The sequence below is a fragment of the Hyperoodon ampullatus genome, assembly GCF_949752795.1.
Source record: "Hyperoodon ampullatus genome assembly, chromosome: 19".
NCBI classification, from domain to species: Eukaryota; Metazoa; Chordata; class Mammalia; order Artiodactyla; family Ziphiidae; genus Hyperoodon; species Hyperoodon ampullatus.
Window position 1 is genome coordinate 25,547,762 of NC_136932.1, and position 24,938 is coordinate 25,572,699.

The window sequence follows — 24,938 nt, forward strand, 5'->3', positions numbered from 1 at the left end:
TTTTGTCTTTGTCTGCCACACTGATGTGAATGCTTATGATTTTATTGGCAACTGCCTGGGAGCCAGGCCTGATGTAATTTAATTTAATCTCCTCGGTTATTTTCAGTTCGGCTCAGTCTGTTTTCAGCACGGATGAGGGGAAGCCATCAGGGGGAGGGGGGCGGCCGAGGGAGGGGCAGGAGGAGGCACCTTCCACCCCCCCAGTTACTCAAGTCCCCCCCCCCCAGTTACTTAAGCCTCCCTCCGTGGAGACGGATCCCCAGACCAAGTTCTGGTTCCCATCAGGTTCCTCTTGAGTCTCATCACCTTGTTCCTCTGAGTAAAGAAATGTTCTGTCAGCCCGGGGAGAGGTGCGGCACAGAGGAGATGGTAATTATGCAGCCAGAAACGCACACGGGACAGTTCTCTCTAGTGGCAGCTGGGAGCCAAGGAATGACACCGTCCCCTCTCTCCTTCTAGCTACCTGCGCTTACCGGTGTGTTGCTGTAGCTCTTTCTCTTTGCGGTTCTTTGATGCTCTGGGATTGGAAATCTGGGAGGCGGGATGCCAGGGTTCTCCCAGTTTGATGGGTTTCGTCTCAGTCCCTGTGATAGACAGAAGCTCCCTCCTCCAAGCCAGGTGCACAAAGCCCGATGCTGCTCAGTAGGCAGCCCGCCACACCCACCCCAGACGCCAGCGTCCGGTTCCCTAAGATCGGAGCCTGCACGCGGCTTGTGAGTGAGCTCTGCAGGGTGATTCTCATGCACAGTAATGCTGGAAAGCTGCGGCCCTGGGTGTTTCTAGTCTCGGAGTAGATTCCATTTTATAACAAAGTAGGGCTTGGGGGTGGGATGAATTGGGAGATCGGGATTGACATAGATACACTAACATATATAAAATAGATAACGAATAAGAACCGGCCGTACAGCACGGGAACTCCACTTCGCTGTACAGTAGAAACTAACACAACATCGTATAACAACTCTACCCCAATAAAAAAAAATTTTGTAAGTGCAATGTTGAGATGGTAAATCACAATTTAAGAAAACGTCAGTTGATTTGTCCAACTGCTCTGTTTCTAGATCCTGAGACATTTTAATTTTTATTACTTTCCAATAGAGAAAAATTTCTGTGTCAAACTGAACAGCTGAAGTTTTGAAAAGGGCAGAGAAAGGCTCTTCTCCGATTTCTAGTGCAGTAAGCAACACAAGGAGTTGAAACGGTCAGTTGGCAAAATATACAGACCCAGGGAGATGTATTGCAAAATCAGGAAAATAAAATAACAGGGGGAAAATAAAAAATAAGTAAATAAACCAAAAAAACAAAAAACGATGCCTGTATGTTTGGGATGGGGTTAGGGGGCAGGGAGTTTTTAGAATCAGAGCCCTCCATTCCCCCAAACAGACGCACATGTGGAAACGCAGCAGGATCTAAAGGCAGGAGCCGGTGTTGGGAGGAGGGTAGCTGCTGATTCTGGCCTTCCGTCCTAAGGCTCCACGGCTCACCCAGAGGCAGCCCTGCCCCAGCCCCTGGAGGCCAATTCCAGGGTAGTCCTGACTAATACACCAGGATTCCAGTTAATTTACAGTGTCCGTGTGTCTGTCGACTTGATCAGAGCAATCTCTCCAGTGTAGTCAAGATACCCAGAGGCAACTCGTAATGAACCCGTTTTATTGATTCGCCGTGTGAAACACTGTTCCGTAGACTGAACGGCAGAAACCCCCTGGGGAGGTGCCTTCTTTCCCAGTAGACAGACGTCAGGGGGCGCGGGACACTGCCAAGTGAACGTGGAATTATAACAAGGGAACTGGGTAAATGTTTCATGGCATCGGGCTGAGATTTAACATTTATCTTGGGACAGAGGCAGCTGTGCTCCTGGGGCCAGAGGCCCTTGAGGTTGATTAGACGTTTCTCTGTGGGCCTTTTCGCAGGCATCCCTGGCGTTTGCCTCAGCACCTCGGCTTTCTCTGTCTATTTGAACGTATTCATGCTGGACACTGGCTGGTCTTACACGTCTGGGAACCTTCTGTCTTCTCAGGGGACTTTGCAAAGCTCTCCTCTGATCCAGTATTGAAAGAGCCTAGAGTTTGTTGATTCCCAAATATGACTTGTGCTTCCCTCAGCTCTTTGTTTCTGAGGGACAAGAAATCACTTCATTTGAGCTCCGAAATTCTACAAGTCCCTTTATCCTAATTCTTCGCAGAATTATCTTCCCCCCGTCTGATTCTGTCTTTCCAGATGATCTGTATGAAGTACCTCCGAGTAGTAGAGGGGGAGTGTTGAGCTCGACTTCAGACCTGTGGCCGCACCTGCAGCCTCACTCCCAGCCCTTCCCCACCCCAGCTCTCGGGGGTCAGGGGAGCCTCCAAAACTCTGTGCAGAATTTTGTATCTACATTCTGGGAGGGAGAGTGGCCACTGCTGTCATCTTCTCCATGGTGTCCTGTGACACACACACACACGCCCCCCCCGCCCCGCCATATTTAAGAATGATTTCCAGGATGAAGGACAATGAGAAAGAAGCATCACTTAAAGAGTTTGGAGAAACAAAGTTTTCCCCCCAAATTTCTCACCCAGCCAAACTGCCGTTCGTAGCACATATTCTCATCTATGCGAGGGCTCAGAAGATACACCACTACATGCCTCTCTTGAAAATAAGTTATTTAAAGCCCAGCTAAAGAGGACTGCAAGATGAGGGGAAAGCAAAATGTAAAGTTCCGGAATGGGAAGTTCACAATACAGGATAAGCAGTAGCATTAAAATCGGCTGGACGGCTTGATGTGAAAAATATGAAAAACTATAAATCATATAAAAATCATAACAATGATTAGGAATCCCAAAATCTAGATAATTTTATGGTAACAAAGATGGAAAATGGGATGGGTGGTGATACGTGAGGGATGAGGTGGTAGAACATAGCACGCACAAGTCTTCAAACACAGGAGGGAGGTGGGCAGAAGATCCTGTTTTACTCTTTGATGGTCAGAGAAATGTAGAATTTTTTAAATGGGGCTGAATCTTTAAGATGGTCATCAGTAGAATTAAAGCAAGATTTATAGTTTCTAAAATTTCTGGAAAAGATTAAGGCAAACGAAGCACCGTATAACAGAGGACTGAAAACAACAAATAAGAAGGCGAAAGAGTGATCGATAACAAAAGTGGGCAGAGGCCGTTCAGAATCGAGGTTAAGAATGCGCTGGAATCCCCCTCTCCCCACTAGCTGGTAACCTGTGCCAGGTACCCCTGAATCCCTCTCCATCTCAGCTTCCCCGTCTATAACCTGTGGATTCCAAGTAGGGTTATTATGGGGGGTTTTTTGGGTTTTTTTTTATGCAGTACACGGGCCTCTCACCGCTGCGGCCTCTCCCGTTGTGGAGCACAGGCTCCGGACGCGCAGGCTCAGTGGCCGTGGCTCACGGGCCCAGCCGCTCCGCGGCATGGGGGATCTTCCCGGACTGGGGCACGAACCCGTGTCCCCTGCATCGGCAGGTGGACTCTCAACCACTGCGCCACCAGGGAAGCCCTATTATGGGGTTTTTATATGTCCAAAGTTCTGAACGTTTCATCAGGCACAGACTTGTGCTTAAAATACAGTTTTAAACTTCCCATAGTTTTCAGATTAAAAAAAAAATTCAGCTCTACATATTTCTATTAATGGAATTTGAACCTTGTAGGAGAGGAGAAAAATCTTTCTCTTTCTACCCTTCTGGCTTCTCGGCTGGGGCTCTGTAACGAAAGGCAAATTAACAAGAGAAAAACTAACCCATTTCTTTAATGTAAATGTTACATGACACAGGGGCCTCCATAAGGCAATAAAGATCCAAAGAAACTGTTAAACCGGAGTGTTTTTGTACCAATTTTAATGAAAAGTGGAATGTCGTGGAAAAATAAAGGATGGAGGAGATTATCTCAGAGCAGTGAGCTGGGGGTGGGGGTGGTGTTTCGTGAGTCCTATCCGTCCGAATCCCTCCCAGTCATTCACTGTCTGGAAATAAGGATGCCCCCCTCCTCCAGGTCTGGGGAAGGCACTTCTCACATGAGGGTTTGAAGACCTGCTTCACGGGAGACAGGAAAGGTCAGCATCCCCTTCCTGCACCTGCCGTTTCTCAGATTCTTTCAGCTGAAAGTGTGCAGTCTGCCAAGGTGTCCTCTTTTGGGGGTGGGGTGTCCTGAACCCCATCAGCGTAAAGCAAAATGACCCATGAACACTAAGAATAAAGAATGGACAGAAATTTATCAGGCGAACAGAAAGAGGGCAGCTGAAGTGGAATTGTCCTGAGTCAGGAAACGAGGCACCTGGATGCAAAAGGCTGTATTTCAAAACGTGTTGGAAATCTCGAGCAATTTAAAGTGCAGGCTTGTTGCAGGAATTACCAGAAAGTAGAATATGACAGAAGAGATGGCCTAATATCAACAAGCAGAAGCCACTTGATCCAATGGAGAAGGGACGGCTCATTTCACGAATGTTGTTGGGAAAGTTGTCTAAACATTTGGAAGAAAAAAGTAAATCAGATCTTGCCTCCCACTGGACACCAAAATAAATGTCCAATGGATTTAAAAGTTGAATATAAAAAAAAGAAACAGGGCTTCCCTGGTGGCGCAGTGGTTGAGAGTCCGCCTGCCGATGCAGGGGACGCGGGTTCGTGCCCTGGTCTGGGAGGGTCCCACGTGCCGCGGAGCGGCTGGGCCCGTGAGCCGTGGCCACTGAGCCTGCGCGTCCGGAGCCTGTGCTCCGCAACGGGAGAGGCCACAACAGTGAGAGGCCCGCGTACTGCAAAAAAAAAAAAAAAAAAAAAAAAAGAAACAAAATAATAAAAGAAAGCGTAAGTTAATGTTTGGCTAACCTCAGAAAAGGCAAGGATTTTCTGAATGTGAAAGAAATAAAAAGGAAATTTTTGACAGATTTAACTGTATAAAAACTTAAGCTGCTGTGTTTCTAGAAGCATGAAATCTAAATGAAGTTTGCAGCAAACATGACAAAGGGCTGTTACCATTCCTTCATGTCTGAAGAAGTCTTCTGACCTGGTAGGAAAATTCTTTAACACCCTTTAGGAAACTTGAACAAGGAGGAAGTCAGAGAAAAAGAAATACTAATGGCCGAATAACAGAGCAGAGGAAAAAAGTCAAACCTCAGAAATAACCAAAGAAGCCAAAATTACGATGTTATTTTAAACTTCTGTCCCCACAAAAAAGAAATATTAATGACCAAATGACCGTTTAGGGGAGGGGAAAGTTAAACTTCAAAAATAAAGAAGCCACAATTACAGGGTTATTGTTAATTTTTATCCCCCCACCCTTCGTAAGACCTTGGTATGACTTTGGGGGAGTGATGTGGCAATACGTGTCAGTTTCGAATGATTTTATTCCCTTTGATCCACTTATAATAATAATAATGTAGCCTGAGGAAGAAACCAAATTCAGATGGATATTTATGCATGAAGATGATCTGTTCCCATGTTATTTATACAAAGGTGAAGAATTTTAGCTATATAGATGGCCTGAAACAGGGAATTGATCAAATAAGTTATGATATAGCTGGAAAATGGGGTGTCAGGATTTAAAATGCTTTCAAAACAGGCCTTGTTATGTTATAAAGGCAGTTTCTAAAACTGTGTTCCTAGATAGGGATTCTATAAAAATAAATATTTCAGTATAGATATATGCAGGGCAAAGAGCCCGGCAGTAAATATGCCAGCAGTGCTGCTCTTTTACAGTGAAAGTATAGGTGATGTTAATTTTCTTCTTTATACTTTTATGTATTGCAGTTTTTGAATGATGAGTATATCCATTCTTCTCATAATAAGGAAAATAAGTATTTCTTAAAACCTTCTGACATTGTTTATACAGAATCATTTGGGGCTCTCATAACCTAGAAAATATTGTTTCTCTCACAACCAGATTCCATTTCCTTTGGGAACAGCGGGGCTATAGAACTTTAATAGCAAGTATTTTCCACTAACCGGAAGAGGAAAAGTAGTGAAATACTTATGATTCTTTTCCAAGGACAAAAAGTTGCTTTTTCTCTTCTCACACCAAACTCCTCTAGGTTCTCTTTCATAAGTTTTATGGGATTTTGGTTGAAGAGTTGCTGACTCCAGTTTTCTGGTATTGAATGCCACTGGATTTCCTGGGACAGAAATTACATTCTTATCACCAAATAGTGAGTCTCACCAATGAAACAGAACATTCAGTGAATGGGTCTTGAAGTGGGAGATAGTGAGGGTCCCAGAATCCGGATGTGTGTACCAGGGGTGGAGGGCTGAGCAGCTGTATTTTTAGTGTAGCTCATTTTTCTCGCCTTTGTCTTTGGCCATAATGGAAGCAAATAGGACAAAACGTATGGGTCACATTTTCTTAATGTGGAAGAGATCAGATCCGGAATTCTGCGGGTTTTGACACAGACGGTGTCAGCAGACGTGACGCATTGTAATTAGATCAGATGGAGCAAAGCAGACAGCACCAGGAGCCCCGTTTGTTCACAGAATCACAGTTTTGACTGTTACCCAGTCAAAAATGGTTCATTGTGGCTGATGACACCTTTGCATTTTATTCCTGAAATCCAGAGGTGTTCTGCATGCTAACGGCCCTTTCCCGAGTGTAAGTGGTCCTTTCCGGTATGTTTCCCCTGAAACCTGGGGCCATGTCATGTCCTCTAGCCTCTGTGGCTCAGTGACCCTTTCTTCGGAGCAATTACCGTTTTCTGAAAAGTGCCCGCCTCCTTTGGGCCCGGCTTTATTCTCCATTGAAAAGACCTGTGAGGTGTTTCCTTGTCTGAGAGACCCTCCAGATGGACGTGTTGTGAACTGCAGCGCGGAGACGCGGCTTTAGCTTCTCAGCCCAACGAGGATCCCCGGGGTTCTCGCAGGTTGTGCTGACAGGTGAGGGGGACACCCAGGTGGGGCCTGGTGCAGCCCCTGCTCTCGAGTTGCTTCGAAGTCTGTGGAGGTGAAGCTCCGGTGGGCTGGGCGGGCGGGGCAGGGAAGGTCTGAGAAAATGGGTGTGGTGCCCAGGTCAAAGCTGTAGCCCTGGGAGGGATGGATGGAGCGTGGACCCCGGGTGGCCCAGGAGCACGGGACAAGGGGGCGTGGAGATTCGACGATTTAGGAAACAGTTACTGAGCGTGTGTCACGGAGCTCCTCTAGGCAGTAGGGCTTCAAAATCATTAGGAGCAAATTGACGGGCCTCCTGGGCGTGTATCACGGTGGGGTTAGCGGTAAGCGTGATGGGTTGGGTGCGGTTAGCTGTTTAACAGACTCAACAATCCACCTGTCAGGACCGGGGCCAGCTCCAGTCTTGCCACCGTCACCAGGTGAATGTGGAACTGTGGGTGTGGAGTGTCCCTAAAACTGAGATAGAAATGTTAAAAGTAAATAACAGAGAATGGAGGCCGTGGACCTCTTTTCTAGGTTGGGAGCCTCAACACTACCGTGCCACTCAGGCTGTGATGGAAGATCTCTCCGTCCTGATGCGGTCGTGAGGGAGTGACGTGGCTTTTGTGTGTCCTCGCTAAACCGCTCTAGTGACCGGTCCCACGAGTCCCCGTCAGCTCCCCATCCTCCCAGTCCCCATGCTTCACTGTTGGAGAAATGACCTTCTTCCGCCAGATCAAGCTCGGCCACTAGGGGCACCCGTGAGTTCATGGAGCACTGCGCGGCCCGTGGGCAGCCCTCCCCACCAAGGCCTCCCTCCCGTCCAGGAGCCGTCCCAGCCCGTCCTCACTGCCCATCACGAGGGCTGCTCCGGACCCCTGCCCGCCCCCGGCAAAGTAGGAGTCCCCCCAGAGGGACACTCCCTCTCCCTTAGATGCAGGTCCTGAAGGGTGTGGAGAAAGGAAGGTCCCTCTGTCCTTGGGGCACTGGCTCTGAAGGCATCCAGCAAGGATCCCCGACCCAGGGCCCATGGGTGCCCGAAAATTGTCATAAGACTGTAATCCTGTGTTCAGGGAGCTTGTGGCTTAAAGAGAAGGAAGACTGGCCCAGGGTGCCGTCAGGTGGTCGTGTCACCCAGCACCGTGGACACCCGTGTGCTTTCGCCCTCTGCTCCCGCCCCTCGTGCCAGCCGAGCCTGCCCTCGCCCTGCCTCCGTGGTGACCTTCTGGGCCACCCGACGGCCTGTGGCCTGGCGGATCCTGGTCCTTCCCTGGGCCCCGAGCTCCACCTGGGACCTGCCCACACTGGCCGGGGCTCATTCCCCTGACGGCTCAAGAAGCTCAGATCCTGGCCTGGCACCTGTCTAGCCTGCTGCTGGACAGCTTGGCCGCCCCCGAAACATCTCGTGCAAAGGACGTTCGGTACATCGTGTTCCGGAAGCAATCTGTCACCCACCAGTCTCCCCAGCAGAATTTGCCGCAAGTCCTGGCTTCTGGTGCAGAACTGACAGACTCTGAGACACGGCTTCTCCTCTTGCAGCATCGTCAGTGGAGGCCCGAAGGAGAGGCAAAAACAAGCCTTGGGAACAGGGTGTCCTTCCTAGTTCCGTGACCGGGGAAGGAGCTCTCTGGTGGGGCTGGGCTTCGGAGCTGCTCGGCCTGGTGGGAGGGCTTTTCCCCTTTTTCTAGGTGATGTGGCCCATCGGTGCTTGAGATGCTCCTGAACGAGGCCCCCTGGGCTGCCGGGAGGGAGACTTTCTCAGCAGGACAATCCCTTAGCTCTGCGAGCCCAGCCTGAAGCCCAGGGGCCTGTCGGTGCTGGTCGCTCCTCCAGTGGATCCGCTGGTTTGCATCCAGGGCTGATGAGCACACATTCCTTTAAAATTCCTACTTCCAGAGAAGCTTGTTGCCTGATTCCAGAATGGCCCCGTTGATGCCTTATCATGCTCACTGTTTGCACTTGGGTGTGACCGGGCTGGGAGAAGGGGTTGGCAAATTGCAGCAGGTCAGGGCCCCCGAGGAGGCTGCAAATCTGGTTTGTCTAGGAGAGCAGACTCCTGTGCAGACCTAGAAGCCTCCTGCAGCCTGGGCGGGGAGGAAGCAGGCATGAGTACACGTGAGAGGCGTCGGCTCCCAAGGTTCTAGGACATGACATGAGAAACAGAGGACAGAGGTGAACTCTGGTTCCTGCTAGGGGACACGCTGTCTCTCCTCAGCCCCAGCCCGGGACCCTCCCAAGCTTTAGGACGAGGTCAGAGTTCACAGGGCTCAGAAGGAGCCAGAAGGGCCCAGAGGCTCCTCTCCCGGGTCAGTCTCTCCTCAGACATTCGCTGTGTCGGGGGTTGGGGGGCGTGGCCTTGGCTCTGTGTCAGGGATCCATGAACTGAGGCTTGAGGGCCGGATCTGGCCCACAGCCTGTTTCTTTTAAATAAAGCTTTATTGGCACACAGCATCGTTCCTGCCTGTGGGTGGGCAGAGCTTCCCCTCTGGCCTCCTCAGTGTCATGAGCGCTGGATGCTTTCGGGCCCCAAGTCTTGGGGACATTGTGGTCTTACTTGGTCCAGGCGCTGGCCTGTCAGTTCTTAGGCTGATGTCAGCCTGTCCCAGAGGCCCAGCTATAGAGACAACTTAGTAACCAGGACACCCCAGCATACTAAGTGATTTTAGAATTGTACCCCAGAAACCACTGCACTCACATCTTTTAATCAGGTGCCACAGCCGCCTTAGCTAAGGTCAAGGCACCAAAGCAGAAACGGAGTCGTACAGCTTTACTCTCCTTCCCACCAGCCCCTCTGGGCCACGTCCACAGCTCGACCCTAAGTGTGTTCACTTAACCCTCCACGCTCGGCCGCCTCCCTCCTTCCAGTGGAGGCCTCTGTGGTCTCTTTGCTTCCTCCCCATCCTCCTGGGAGAAGCCGAGGCCAATTTTACTACCTCTCCCCTGGGACTGTGTCTGGACAGAGTCAGTTTTATCCAATAACAAGGGAAAGCTGGCTTTTACACAATCGCGAGCCATCCCTGGCTTGGCCGCCGGTTGGCTTTGTGTAGCAAGCAGGTTGTAACACCGCTCTCTGCCTCTGAGTCCCCGTCTGCAGATGGGCTTGCAGCAATGTGAAGAGCTCACACGAGTGCCTGCCACGCAGTGGTCTCCCCAGGAACGCGGTGCCTTCCCATCGCCTCCATGTCCACTAGTTTCCTGGGAAGCAGAGAGTCAGGGACCAGCTACACCCTGCATGCCACGTGGTCAAGGCCAGCCGTTCTCAGTGGAGAAATGACAGACCACGCACACCCCCAGACCCATTTCCGCCTTCTCGCTAAAGGCGAATCTCTCAGGAATGAAATAACCCATCAGATTTCTCTGTCGGTAAACTTACATTCAAATGCGATCATATTTTTATAAGAAATTAACTTACAGGTCTAGAGCTCTCTGGAAGAAGGTGCTATGGCTGTCTGATAATTATTGAAATTAATGCTCTGTGTTTGAGGACATGGTTCATGGATTGGGAGCCTCCATCACTCTGCTGCCTGATGGCAGATGACCCCAGGTTCCTGTGTCCACAGACGCTGACCCTTTGCCTGTTTTCTGCCCTTGCCTGTCCCCCCGGCATTATTGCACACACATCTCTTTTGCTTTTGGTAACTTTAAATGAAGAAGAGTTTGTAGGGGGTTTCTGGTGGTGTCGGAAAACATAACTTTTGCTTTTCCGTGCTGTGGGGTAGGATTATAGCATTTCGTTTACTCTTGCATTTGCCGTGAAGCGAGGTTGGAGGTGGGAGGGGCTCACAGGGTCCGCACACACTCAACAGGCCTGACGTTCACAGCAAGTCCCTGTTCTGAACCTTTGTGCTTGTTGTCAGCTTTTTAAACAGACGCCACGAGCAAGCGTGCTCTCGGAGGGGAGAAGGTGCTAAAATCAGAGAATTATTTTCTAAAGCAAAACAGATCATTTGAAGGGCTGCGTGGTCCTTGAATCTGAAGGCACCTCTTTGTGCCTCACCAGTGTCCCCGCCCAGATATGAACTCTGTGATGGACAAGGTCACTGTGCGTCAGTGAAGACCAGTCCGGTCCGCGGGCGCAGGGGATGCAGCTGTGTCCTCGACATAGCTTTCACTTTATAAGCCTTCAGAGCCTCCCCTTGTCCCGTGCCTGGCCGGAGTGCCCTAAGGTGACCTCAGTGTGAGGTTAAAAACCCCCAGGGAGGCAGGCAGGTGGGATGGGGGGCTCTAGGTGGGTTCAGGGGCGTTGGCTTTTATGTTAGGTGATGAGCTCATGGGTGTCTATTATCACACTTGATAATTTACACTGCATATATTCTTGGGATCAAGAGACCATCTGGACCATTCTCTGAATGGATCAAGGATTGCATTGAATTGGGGTTTTGTTTTTTGGGTTTTTTTTTTATCCTAAGCTATTTTGGAACAACTAAGAGCTGACTATTGAACTTTGGCCCGACCCTGAGGTCTGGAAACTCCATGCTCTGTGAACTGTCCTTTTAGTAAGCTTGGTGTCTTTACCCTGAGGAGACAGCCCTGCTTCCTGGGCTGGACAGGAGGGCCAGGTGGTGGCGGTGGTGGTGACGATGATGGTAAAGGTAGCAAACACTGTCTGACACGAGCAGTGATGGCCAGTACTCAGGCCACAGCTCCCGCGCTCCAGGTCCTCTTCTCTATACTTTACACGTATTAGCTCACTTAATCTTCACAGCAACCCTGTGAGACAGACACTATTATGGTTCCTATTTTGCAGATGAACAAACTGAGAAGTGGGGTAAATTGTCCTGAGTCATACACCTAATCAGCACTAGAGCCAGGATTTGAACCCAGCTGCCCGCGCTCCTGGCTGCTAAGTTATCCTGCCCTGAGCGGTCAGCCACCATCTGCAGCCTCTGTCCCAGCACGGTGGGCCTGACCGTCACTGTGCGTCCTCAGCTGGGCCTCAGACAGTCCCTGGCTATGAGCCTGTGGGCGTGGCTTGCCTCCCTGAGAGAGCCTGGCGGCCACTCCCCCTGCCCACTGTCCTGCATCCTCACCTCCGCTTTCCCATCAGGCAGGTGCTTGGCCAAACCCCTGGCTCCCTTCCTAAGTGTTGGCTGTTCTGTCTACGCTGGGACACCTCCAAGGTAGAGTCCCCAGTCTGGCGAGGGCTGTCCGGTCCAGAGCTCATGTGAGACCCCCCCACCCCCATACGCCTGGACACTTAATTCAAAACTCACATGTCCTGGGCTCGCCTGGCCGCCTATATCAGGCATCTCTGGGGCACCGTGGAGGTAATTCTCAATCTCCCTCATCTTATTTGAGTGTATTTTGTCCAGAAGTGATCTCTTACATGATCAGGAAATTATGTAATCTTTCAACCCCAGGCTACTTTTTCTCAAGGCTGAGCTTGACATCCAGTCCTTTCAAAATAGGCACCTCGGGCTTCCCTGGTGCTCAGTGGTTGAGAGTCCGCCTGCCGATGCAGGGGACATGGGTTCATGCCCCGGTCCGGGAGGATCTCACATGCCGCGGAGCGGCTGGGCCCGTGAGCCATGGCCACTGAGCCTGTGCGTCCGGAGCCTGTGCTCCGTAGTGGGAGAGGCCACAGCAGTGAGAGGGCCCGTGTACTGCAAAAAAAAAAAAAAAAAAAAAAAAGGCACCTCAAGCCAAAAGATGGTCATATAATTATATTCTATATTTCTATTAAAGTTCTAGAATGATAGCAGACTTCCATTCTGAAACAGCGAATGCCAAGGCATACACCGCTCTTCACGGCATTTGCCTGCCAGTTCATAAGCTCTCAGGCCAGTTTCTGAACGTCTAAACGTTCGGGGTTGTGTTCTCTGCCAGAAACTTTCATCAACAACAGCAAGGATAAGAATCATTATTGGGTTCTTACTGTGTGCCTGTCACTGTTGCCAGCGCTCTGTACGTAGGAACGTCTATAATTCTCATAATGTTCCAGATGAGGAGACCGAGGCACGGGAAGGTTAAATCTATTGCCAGGGTTACACAGCCACAAAGCAGCAGAGCCAGAACCCAGACACAGGCAGCCTGGTCCCCAAGCCCACATTCCGAGCAGATGGGACCCCGAGCTGGTGGCTCCCAGTCCCGATTCACGTGTCCGGGCAGGTGGGCTGTTCTCTGCTGCGCTAAGAAATTGAAATTTGGACCTACCGTCTACTTCGGTGACAGTTGGAATTGATGACTCTGTTTTCAACTTCAATGATAGTATTTCAGTAGGAAGCTCACAGCTTTAATCCCATCAAGACTTTAACTCATCACCATTCAGAAGACATAGGCCGTAGATGACTGTGTGTGTGCCGGCCGTCAGGACTCTCACTTTTGGATGGAAAAGCCGGGGCCCACACTCATTCTGCAACTGGCCGGACTCTTGGCAGCCTTGACGGTTCCCCGTTAGTTCATCTGGGATGTGGCCTCCGTGTTAGACGTTCCAGAGCTTTGTTCTGCCTTTTAAAAAGCATCTGGTTCTCATTCCAGTGATCAGTTGGAGGGAACCTTTTGGCCCTTCCATTCTCCGTGGGAGAACTTCATTTTTATGCTCAAATTTTTCATCTTTTGTGATACTCGGGTTGCTGTTTTATTCTGCGTTGCGTTAAAACCTCCGTGAGCTTGGGGGAATTCCCAGGTGGCCAGGGCCCCTGGAGACCTCCTACCTCACTGAAGATTTTGAAATTGTGAGCAGAGGGATGAGGCTGAAACACTGCGTCTGGGATGTCATATGCACTCACGTCGTGCAGTCTTTTTTTTCCTCCACCATTTTCCAAGTTGCCAACAGTATAAGACATTTTATATACGTTATTTCATTCTCCCAACAATCCTGTACCACTGGAAATATGCCCCTGTTCACTCTTCTAGATGAAGAAACAGAGGGTCATGAACTTAAGTTTCCAGTACTTAGGGTTACACGATGGAGGTGGGATTTGGAAGCAGGTCTGCTGAGCTACAGATCCCGGGGTGCGAACTTCTATCCTGTCCCCTGCCAGCTGCATGAGGTTAGGTGCTGCCTCGTGGGGAAAAATCCTTGGAGGGCGTAAGTGGTGTACGAGGAGCACACCGCCGGCTTCTCTGTGGCTTGTCGCCCTGAGGCAGCTCACTGCCCCTCGGGCCATTAGAATACGGTCCCACCTGTCACCTTCCTGTGCCAAGGCTTCCAGGCAAGGAAGGTGACAGCACTTGGCGTGTCCCCAGGCGTTCGGGCAACGCTCGTCTGTGACTTCTGCCGTTAGGGCTCTGCCCGGAGACTCAGTGTCTTTAGCACCCTCCATCCCCCTCTATCCCTGCCCACTGCCAACGCTAGCACCTTCTTCTGAAATTCTTCCAAACCCCTCATTTAACAGTCAAACTAAGCTGACCATCTATGCTAACGGGCTGGAGCAGTGGTCCGCCAGCTTTCCCACAGAATCACCCGGAGGCTTGGTAAACACAGGTCACCCGACCGCACCCCCCTGCCTGAGTTCTGACTCAGCCGGTGATGCTGAAACTGCTGGTCCAGGAGCTGCACTGTGAAAGTCGCTGGCCTAGAGATCCTGGTCCCAGGTGGATGTGTCCCCACGGCATCCGGCTCATCAAGGGCCGCGATGCTAGGAGATTTCAGCCACGTTGGGGAAGAGGGTGAGGAGGACATTGGTGTGCGGGCTCCGGCCTCTGTCCCTTCTTATCGGAGTGACGGGTGATTGACAGGCAGGGGCTTCAGCCCTCCCACTGTCACGAGCCTCCGCCAGCTGCATCTCTGAGCCTGCCGTCCTCTGCGGGTGAAGCAGCCTTTCCTCCTCCTTATTTTGCATTTGCATATGAGTGCTTCTCAATCTAGAATCTACGTTGGGGTCACCTGGAGTCTTAGGAAACGCTTCAGAGTCTGAAATTCTGGAGCGGGGCCTGTGAGTCTGTGTGTCTCCTCGGTGCCAGGTGCCTCCCCAGGTGCTGCTGGAAGGTGAGCCTGCCCTTGGTGTCAGGCTGTAGCCCCTGTGAGGCACCTCCTGCGTTACTGCCTGTGCACTGGTAGCTCTAGCCCCTGCTGCACAAGGGTTCACCTGGAGAGCGTCTAAAAACTTGCCCCCCACGACTAGAGATTCTAAGTTAGTTGAGAGCGTTGGAATTTTCAAACCCCCTCCCACGCGATTCTAACATACAGCCAGTTTAGAAACCACCAGCCTTTACAAAGGAAAGAGATGACTTCTTCTAGGAGTTCAAGTGCCGCCGGGCCGTGGACTAGTCTGCCGGTTGCTTGGGTGGGGAGGTGGGCCAGTTCCCCCAGAGGGGGGCTGCCAGTGGCCCCTGGGGATCTCATTGCGATGCAGATTCTGCTTCACCAGGTTTGGGGTTTGACCCAGGTGTCACAGGTGCTGCTGGACCAGGCTGATGCTGAGTCTCAAGGCTTGACCACAGGGGCCTCCCCAGCACCCGTTACCCCTGGCGGGGGTGGCGGTGGGCAGCTCCTCTCGTGTTGAGGGTCAGAGGTTCTTGATCCAAACCTCCTCTCCTTTCAATGCCATCTTGACGTCTCTCGATCAGCTGAGTCCTGACGCAGGACACCCGGCAACGAGGGTCTGTTCTATTTTTGTAACGTTGGATTTTTCTTCCTTCTCTCTTCACAGTACGAGATGCAAAAAATCTCATCCCTATGGATCCAAATGGGCTTTCAGATCCTTATGTGAAGCTGAAGCTTATTCCTGACCCCAAGAACGAAAGCAAACAAAAAACCAAAACCATCCGTTCCACACTGAACCCCCAGTGGAATGAGTCCTTTACGTTGTAAGTTGAATCCTCTCTTCCTGATGGCTTTCCTCCCTCATGTTGTTAGCAGTGCTGAGCTGGGCTTTATAAACGTCTTTAAACATGGCGTCATCCCTAAGCCCTTCTCCTATGGCAGCTAGACAGGTAGCTGCGGTCACCCCTGTCCGACGGATAGAAACTTGGTTTACCAAGACTTACACGATGCAGGCCCCAAATGACCATCAGTAACTTCTGTACAAAAAAATTCTTTTACATTACAGATGATATAAAAAGGTATAGTGTGTCCCACCTCTTGATGGACTTAGGTTTTTTTTTGTTTGTTTTTTTTTTTTTGCGGTATGCAGGCCTCTCACTGTTGTGGCCTCTCCCGTTGCGGAGGACAGGCTCCGGACGCGCAGGCTCAGTGGCCATGGCTCACGGGCCCAGCCGCTCCGCGGCATGTGGGATCTTCCCGGACCGGGGCACGAACCCGTGTCCCCTGCATCGGCAGGCGGACTCTCAACCACTGCGCCACCAGGGAAGCCCTGGACTTAGGTTTTTTTTAAGGGTTAGAAGAGGGTGTAGGTAAGAGTTTAAATAATAAGTTTAAAAACATGGAGTAAGTGAGTACCATAGAAGCTGCTGTTGCCACTGAAATGGGGAGATTATCCTTATGTCTAAGCAGGGGAGACTTCCTGGAGAAGGCACCATTTAAAGTGGATGTGAAAGGAATGTGAGGATTTCAGAGGCAGAGATGGGAGGAGGGAAAGAAGGGAGGAGGGGGTGGGAGGAGGGGGTGGCATAAGCAAGTCTGGAGCAAGAAAGCACTGAGTGCAGCTGAGCACAAGCAAGAGGTCCTCTTTGGGCTTCCCTGGTGGCGCAGTGGTTGAGAGTCCGCCTGCTGATGCAGGGGGCGCGGGTTCGTGCCCCAGTCCGGGAGGATCCCGCGTGCCGCGGAGCGGCTGGGCCCGTGAGCCATGGCCGCTGAACCTGCGCATCCGGAGCCTGTGCTCTGCAACGGGAGAGGCCACAGCAGTGAGAGGACCGGGTACCACAAAAAAAAAAGGTCCTGTTTGTGGAGGAGAGCACAGGAAGCATGTGTGTACAACCAGAAGGTAGCTGTCTAGGATATAGATCAAAGGCTGTCCAGCTTTGCTCTGTGAAGGGCTGGATGGTAAATAGTTTAGACCTTATGGGTCATACAGTCTGTTGCAGGTACACAGCTATGCTGTTCTAGGTTCAAAGCAGCCACAGACAATATCTGTCTCAACAAAAGGCCATGACTGTATTCCAATAAAACTTTATTTACAAAAGCAAGCAGTGGGCCTGATTTGGCCCTTGGCTCAGAGTTTGCTAACCCCTAGTCTAGAGCCTCATTGGCCAAGGGGCTGGTACTTTGTTGATGATGGAGAACCCCAGGAAGAGAATTGAATACAATATTTTTTTGAATCTCAGGCTCAGATCATGAGCATGCGATATCTCCCCCAAAATCATGATCAAGATAACCCTGTGTGTGTGTGTGTGTGTGTTCTTTCGTAGCAAATTAAAACCTTCAGATAAAGACCGACGACTGTCCGTAGAGATCTGGGACTGGGATCGAACAACCAGGAACGACTTCATGGGGTCCCTTTCCTTCGGAGTCTCGGAGCTGATGAAGATGCCGGCCAGTGGATGGTGAGGAAGCCCGAGTGTGTCTGTGTGAACCAAGAGCTAATTGTCTGAAAATATTAGCGTGCCTGGAGATTCCGGAAACTGGCCAGTTTAAGTCCAAAGTGACTGTTGATTATGCAGTTACCTGGCTACCATCTCCCCAGGGGGTGCATTTCAGAAACAGCTGGACTAGAGCCTCGGGGTGGGGGGTGAACCTGGGTGGTGCCAGCGTGGGGCTCACCCCCTCCTCTCCCCTGTCTCTGAAAGGTACAAGTTGCTGAACCAAGAGGAAGGTGAGTACTACAACGTGCCCATTCCAGAAGGTGATGAAGAAGGCAACATGGAGCTCAGGCAAAAATTCGAGGTGAGGAGACAACACAGTGACTTAATCATCTTTCCGTTTAGAAAGCGTCACTCCAGGAAGGGCCAGATTTTTGTGATCACGTGTCTGGAAGGCAAACAGTCATTTAAATGTTAATCTTGTTCTTTATGTAAAGGCATAATGTTGCGTAATCACCTTCCTTTGCAAGCTGTTGACATTCTGTGGCTTTTATCGGTTAGAGAAAGGAGATTGGAAACAGCCCAGCAGTGAGCCTGGTTGGTTCCTGTTTAAGGAATCGGTTTGGCATCAGCGGGGAGATGGCCCGGTCTAGCCTCCTCCCCGTGGGCAGGAAGTCACCTGGGCCTTAACCTGGGAGGCTGCTCAGGTGTCATTATCAGGCCAGAAGCTGAGTTTTTGCTGCAGATCATTGGGAAAGGCAGCTCTTTCTGCCCCTCCCCCTGGGTGTGTGTCTGCCTTCTGTCCCAGTTTTGTCACCTGCCACCCCCGACTTCCCTCTTCCTCCTCCTGTCAATCCCTGCTTCTCACTACTTAGCAGATGTCTCGGCCTTTCATGAATGTTCTTTCCTCCAAGCACCCGCTTTATGTTCCAAGTCACAGCTTTTTGTTTTTCCCTGTTTCTCTAATCACCTGTGCACTGGCTGTTTGAGGGATTCATTCTAGCAGCCCACGGAGTCTCTGTACCTGGCCCGTCCCTTGGGAAGCCTTCCCTTCCTCGGGCTCATTAGGATGCCCTGCAGTTCCCCCACCCTGAAGAAATACACGCGGGCACGCACGCATGTACACAGAGACCCGCGCCGTAGGCACTAACGGGATGATGCCCTCGTGTGCCTCCTCTTCTCGCTGTGGCTTTCTTCTTCCAAATAAAATTCCGTCCCAGAGACGCACATAGGTCATATCCAGAGAGACTGAGTTCCAAAGGACGTAAAACACAAAAATGTCCAAAGTGCTTTGTCACCGATATCTGGTTAAAGAGGCTGTTGATGGCAAACACTTAAGGGCAGGGGCTGCGAGCCTGGGTGCCCTTGGGAGCTTAAAGGGGTGAAATGCGTCCCCGAGAATATATATAAACGGCGGTGACGGCGGGCCTCTGGGCGGGTGGGACAGCGGGGTGCGGTGTGTGCTCAGGCAGCACCCCCACCCCGGGCCCCAGCCGACGGCGGCCGAGCTCGAAGCGGGTCACGTGCTACCGGATCTTCCAGTTCTTCCAGGGAAGCCACAAGGCCCGATTTTCACATGGCATGTTCTGATTCAGTTTAGTATCAGCAGCCAATTAAAGCTTGAACTTTGCGTGAGTCAAACATGTATCTATTGCTTTAGATGCAGGGAGGATCCAGCCAGTGAGAACCAGCTTGTAATCTCTGCTCTCAAGAAACAGAGATGAAGTTCTTTGCAAAGAGGCTTACGATAGCTAGAAGCATTCAAGTGCAAGGCTGCCCGCTAGGGTCTGGGGGCGCTTCAGGGGCCTCTGCGAGGCGTGGGTCGTGTCTGATTGCTTCTTCCTTCCCGTCACCATCCCCCCACTCCCCGCCACAGGAGCACAGGTGCCTGGAACGCTGCCAGGAGGGCTGCTTCCCTGACCCCGTGCCCCCCGCCCCCTGAGAAGGGAACCCTTCCAGAGAGTGTCGGGACGGAGGGGAACCCAGGGGCTAAGGAGACCCTGCCTGCGTCCCGCGTGGGGTGCAGGTGCAGGTCACCGGTCGTGGGGCTCAGGGCCGCGGGAGGTGCGGGGTGCACCTGGGGGAGGAGGGTGCTCGGGCCTCGCGTTGGCGTCGCTCGTGGTAACGTCTGAGGCTTCTCTTTGCTGTTGGAAAAACACTGACGCACGTCTCAGGCTTCATTTCCGTGGCTTCCTGGTGAGTGACCTTCCTGTTTTTCTGGGCGGTGAGTTTAGCTTTTTACAAAGGTCAGCGTTCCAAACTCAGAGCAAAAACTAAACAACCCCGGGCCAGAGGGCTTGAGGCTGGAGGGCAGCGTTTCTCTCCGGGGGCGGGTTCGGGGCCCCGTGCGTTGAGCCTGGCGCTGTTCACCGTCCTTGGCTCCGGGGGTGTGAGCGTCACAGACCTGGTGGTGGCATCGTGGGCTTTGCTGAAGGGCCTCCCCCGTCCAGCTCGCTGAGCGCTGTGCCCGGGGCGCCTGGTGGACCACGCCCCAGCCTTTCCTCTCAGCGCCCTCCGGCTGTGTCCCCAGGCTTTGCCAGTCCCCGCGGCTCACTTAGAGCATTTGTAAAGCGAGCTGCAAGAGGCTGTGCGGGAAGCCGCTTGACAGCGTCACCGAGATGCGGAGAGTTTGGGGACCCGTCTCATGCGGCCGTTCAGAGTGGGCAGTTCGGATTCTAGGCAGGGCCTCGATCGTCCAGTGGTGGGGTCTGGAAATGGGGAAGTTGCAGGGTTTCCCCGGCGCCATACTGCTGTGAGCCAGGCTGTGAAGGCCAGGTCCATGTTGGGGCAGCCCTGCGTGACAGCCAGCCTGCCGGAACGGGCCCCAGTGGCATCAGGCTGTGAGTTAGGACGCTGCCTCTGGGCGCCCCTGTTTCGTCCCTCTCAGCCCCCAGCCGCAGCGTGACCGCCTCGCAGCATCTACAGAATCCCGTGTTCCCTTCCCTCCATGTGATACATGCCGTGGGCTTGCTTTCCATACTAGTGCTCCCGCCCCACACCCACTCTTTTACAGACACTTTCCCAGTTTGATTCAGCTGAGTACGATTTTCTTTAAAATTTCAAGTTCCGTGGTGAATCAGGATTGGCTGAAACACAACACGACAGTCCTGTTAGGAACAAGCCTTCCTCAGTGGGATTGTAGAACCTCTAGTCTATAGGGTTATTCTTTCCGTGTCCAGCTCTGTTTTCTCGGAAGAGTTAACTCAACTCTGGTTTTCGAATCCTTCCCCGGAAATCAAAAGTCATTTTCTTATGAAAGAAGAATCAAAACAAATGAACGTTTACAACTCAGCCACTGCACTAGTATTTATCTGGTCATAATATGGGAAAAGATTTCAAATTTATTGTTGATTCTAGAATCTTGGCAAACAGAATCATCAGTGAGTGAGGCTCTTAGGAGCCCAGGAGAATCCCAGGATGGTCGGAAATGACCTTACTCCATAATGTGTTGTCCCACTGGAGTTCGTCTGCCTAAAAGCCGAAGCCAGAACCTTGACTGTGATATTCACGGGCAGCGCATCTGCGGTGCCTGTTCCGTGTTTGTCTTCAAATAAAGTACACGTGGACCCCGATTCACAAACGTAAATTATATATTTGTTCATTTGTTCACTAATAAGGTTTCCAGCAATGAATAAAGCAAACCGTCCCCCCATCTGTGGAGGTTAGGTTCTGTACCTGTGAGCCTTGCTTCAGATCTTTTTGGGAACGATGCAGGAAGCGTATTGGGAAATAAACATAACCCCCTGTGCTGCTCAGTGACCCCCTGGACCTCCCGTCGCTGTTGAGAACATCCAGGTCTCCTGTTCCTGCCTCCTGCTTCTGGGCCCCGCTCCCCGGGGTGCGGCTTGTGGTCAGAGGCCAGGAAGAGGGTCTCCTTTCCCTCAGAGGTGATCCAGCGATGGGTTAGCCGTGCCCAGCAAACGTTCCTTAAAGGGTCCCATGATGAATGCTTCCGGCTTTGCACAGCACGGGGTCTCTGGCACAGCTACTCACCTCTGCCTTCGTAGCTTGAAAGCAGCCCCAGACAAGACGTCAACAAATGGATTTGGTTGCGTTCTAACAAAACGTTATTTACAAGGACAGGCGCCGGGCCAGCCCTGCCCGTGGGTTACCAGCCCCGGCCCGTGGGTTACCAGCTCAGTCCCGTGGGTTACCAGCCCCTGGCTCAGCCCGTGGACCCGAGAATCAGACCTGGTTCTGCCACGTATTAACCACGTGACCTTCCTGTGCGTGTCCTTCACTGTAAATGGGAATAATAGCTGTATTTACTTCACAGAATTGTTTTGAAGATTAGTCAGTAGGAAAGTTCTAAAAGCACACTTATGCATCCTCCTCCTCTATATGTTTCATTGCAAAAACTAGGTTACTGAGGGCACTTTTTTTTTTTTTTAACTTTAGGAGCTTCCCTTAAAAAAATTAATTTTCACATTGCAATCATGCTGTCAATAATGGGCACGTTCTAAGTTCTGTAGACCAGCCGTATGATGAAATAGAGGCCTAATGGTAAGAACTTTATCACCATTTAATAACGTTTTTATGGAGAGATCTATCTTCATTTACATTGACATGGATTTCTGGAACGTAATGTGTGTAAATTGGGAACTGCGTGTAACTGGGATTGGATCAGATAATCCCTGGACAAAACAGGGTTTCAGTAATTTTCAGGGGAGGAGAATTCTGACGCTGAGGAGTCCGTCCGCGTGGGCACTTCTACAGGGGCTTGGCTTAGGGTCCTGGTTAAACACTCCAGGTGAGCACGTCTGGAAGGTGCTGGCTGTAAACCACCGGGAATGAAGGCAGGATAATTAATCACCAGGAGAGTGGCAGCTAATGACTCATGAGGTCAGTAACAGAAAGAGCATGTCATCCACTCACATGAAAGCCCAGCATCTCTGTGGGTGCCATGTTGCTGTTTTGATCTCTTAAAAAATCCGGGGTCTGAACCTTTTGCATCTTGAGCTATGCCTGGGGACTTCTACACGACACTCAACTTACCCGTTGGAAGAAAGGGTCTCTTCTGACCACACCTGTTCGTCGCTTAAAACGTTTTCAGAGGACCTACTGGCATTTTGTCCATTTCCCCAGTTATTAGTGAGCTGTCTGACTTCCCCGGAGCCATCTGGGCCACGTCTACCTGCAGAGTTGGGTTTGTCCCAGAATCAAGAAAATAGGAGGAGGAAAGGGGTGGCGAGGAAGGGGACCACTTCCCTCCCTAGGGCCTGATGCAGAGCGTTCTCCTAAGGCCTGGCCCCTCATCCCTGGGCAAGGCATTCTAACCAAGACCAGCCCTGCTACCCGGGGAGAAACTGAGCCAGAAGAGCTGAGAACCTTCGTCAGGTTTTAATCCAGTATCACTGCCACTACCTCTAATTTGTATTTTGATGACTCTCGGGTACAGACGGGCTTTAAAGGAACTCATTTCTACCTGTGGGGTTGCTTGTCTTCCACACATGTCGTTACAGTTATAGGAGAGTCTGAGGTTTAAAAAAAAAAGTCAAGCAGCTTTCCTCAAAGGAGGCCTCACCCTTCCCTTCTGCCTGGTTGTCCTGGATTCGTCACTTTGATCATTTGTTTTAGATAATTTAAAAAACAACATAAGAAGAAGCTAAAAGCACCTTCGTCTCTTTCTCTTCTTGCTACCCACCTTGCTCCGCTCCAGCGTAAGTGGAAATCTACTATTAAAAAAAAAGTTAAGAAGCAAAACAGACACACCCATAGCGGAATTAAGACAACTCAGAGGCCACGCGCTTTGGGCTTTGTCTGCGTCGGAATATTTCTGTTGTCAGAAAATAATGGAAAGTAGTGCCCCAGGGGAAAGCTGGCAGATGATACTTCCTAAATAACTCCGTGGAGTATAAGCATTCAGGAAAACAAGATGAATTTATTTAAATTGCAGTGTGTGAGCTCCCTGTAGGGAAATAGTTTTAAAGTTCTATAGAAAAGAGAGAAATTGATGACCATGTGTGAGACACGGGGTGTGGTCTTGACCACCATCTCCCATCCTACCCCTTCAGGGAGCAGGAGATGATGGCTGAGCTCCAGGCGTTTTCTGTGCTGAGCACGGGGACCACGTTCCTTTGAGAAGTGGTAGAGCCTCGTGTGGTTAAGAGCCCAGCCCTGGAGCCCTCCTGCCGGGGTTCAAATCCGGCTCATCTCCATCCCACTTGTCTGAACTTGGACAGCTTACTCAGGGCAGGGTATTCTAGGAAGAATATACAACTTGGAATCGTTCTCCGGGGCTTCACATCCTGGCTCTTCCACTTACTAGCTCTGGTGACGTCGGGTGAGATTCTTAAACTCTCTGATCTTTATAGTTTCCTTGTTCATGAAACAGGGATGATAATAGTACTACTTACTGAATTGCTCCGAGGACGACAGCAGTTCATTTATGTAAGTTGCTTAGCCTGGTCCCTGACACAGAGTGAGTGCTCAGTACATGTTAGCTAGGACTCCTTTTTGCCTTTATCAAAGCTGATTATATGAAAAAGACATTACCTATTCAAATTGAATTTTGACTTACGTTTATAAAAACGTGTATGGGCTTCCCAGGCCGTCTCTTCTTCGGCTGTTTCCTGTGGCACGTGGCACGTAGCTGCATTTTCCCTTACCCTGAAAATCCTCTAGGGCTGCACTGCCCATTTCAGCAGCCACTGGCCACATGAGTCTATGGAGCATTTAAAATATGGTCAGTCTGAGCTGAGATGTGCATGCTGTAAGTATGAAATGCACACCGGATTTCAAAGGCTCAGTAAAAAGAAGAGAACGTAAAATAGCTCATGAATAATCATTTTTATGTTGATTATATATTGAAATAATATTTTGGATCTCTTGGGTTAAATATACATTTAATAACTATTCTCCTTTGTGTTCTATGCTTTTATATGTTAGTATTAAATATAATATTATTGGAATGAATTTCACCTGTTTATCTCTTTAATGAGGTTACTAGAAAATGTAAAATTAGTCTGTAAGTCACATCTGGACAGGGCTAGTCTAAGACATTCCTCCCAATGAAGAAAAACAGTTTCTTGCAAGATGAGGACTGAAATGCAAAACCCATGACTTTCTGATGTACAGTATTTTTCCCGGGCTTAAGAAATCAGTTGTTTCCAAGAGACTTGGATTTCAGAAAATAGATTCCCTCAAGATTCTGAGCCCATTAGTGGGTGCAGATAAGTCTAATTTTTTTGCATGGCCAAATAACTATATTAGAGACAGGGATATAACAAAGCTGGGGTGATATTTGAGTTTTAATAATACACATTTCTAGTAATAATCTCAAAAGTCACAGTGAAATCTATTGAGATTCTCTGGTTAGTTGGAAAGTTGTGAGCAGAGGTCAGACGTCCAGGGAAGTGAAGGGGCGGGTCACCTCTGGCCTGTCTTCTGAACACAAGGTGGTCTTACGTCTCGTATTGTAGCAAACATGTGACCTGAAGACTGGGATCCCAGAGCTATGTCGATTTTAACAGGTATTTTGGACACAGGTGACACTAGCTTTTTGTGGCTGAAATATTTTATTTGGAAAACTTGTTTGAATAGATTCTACAGAATGTCCACTGGTCAGAATCTAAAGCTGGATTAGCAATGGCTTCTGTCAATAATGTATGATGTTGTGTCTTCACAGCTTTTTGTATTTGTGACCATTTGGTCTAAACCCAAAAGAAGCCAAGATAAAATTGATCCCCATGGTGCATGAGAGTGAGCTGCTTTGCAGGATTTGTGGTAG

At 50.4% G+C, this 24,938-nt stretch overlaps 1 protein-coding gene across 2 annotated transcripts in view; it reads left to right on the top strand.

Moving 5' to 3' along the window:
- PRKCA (protein kinase C alpha) overlaps window positions 1-24,938 on the top strand; it is a gene marked incomplete at both ends in the record, with an annotated part of 373,558 nt that overhangs the window by 286,780 nt on the left and 61,840 nt on the right. For both annotated transcript variants that reach the window (XM_079726327.1, XM_079726328.1), the window contains 3 exons: window positions 15,442-15,598; window positions 17,099-17,233; window positions 17,477-17,573. In XM_079726327.1, coding sequence (XP_079582453.1) covers window positions 15,442-15,598; window positions 17,099-17,233; window positions 17,477-17,573 — 389 coding nt within the window. The remainder of the gene's footprint in view (window positions 1-15,441; window positions 15,599-17,098; window positions 17,234-17,476; window positions 17,574-24,938) is intronic.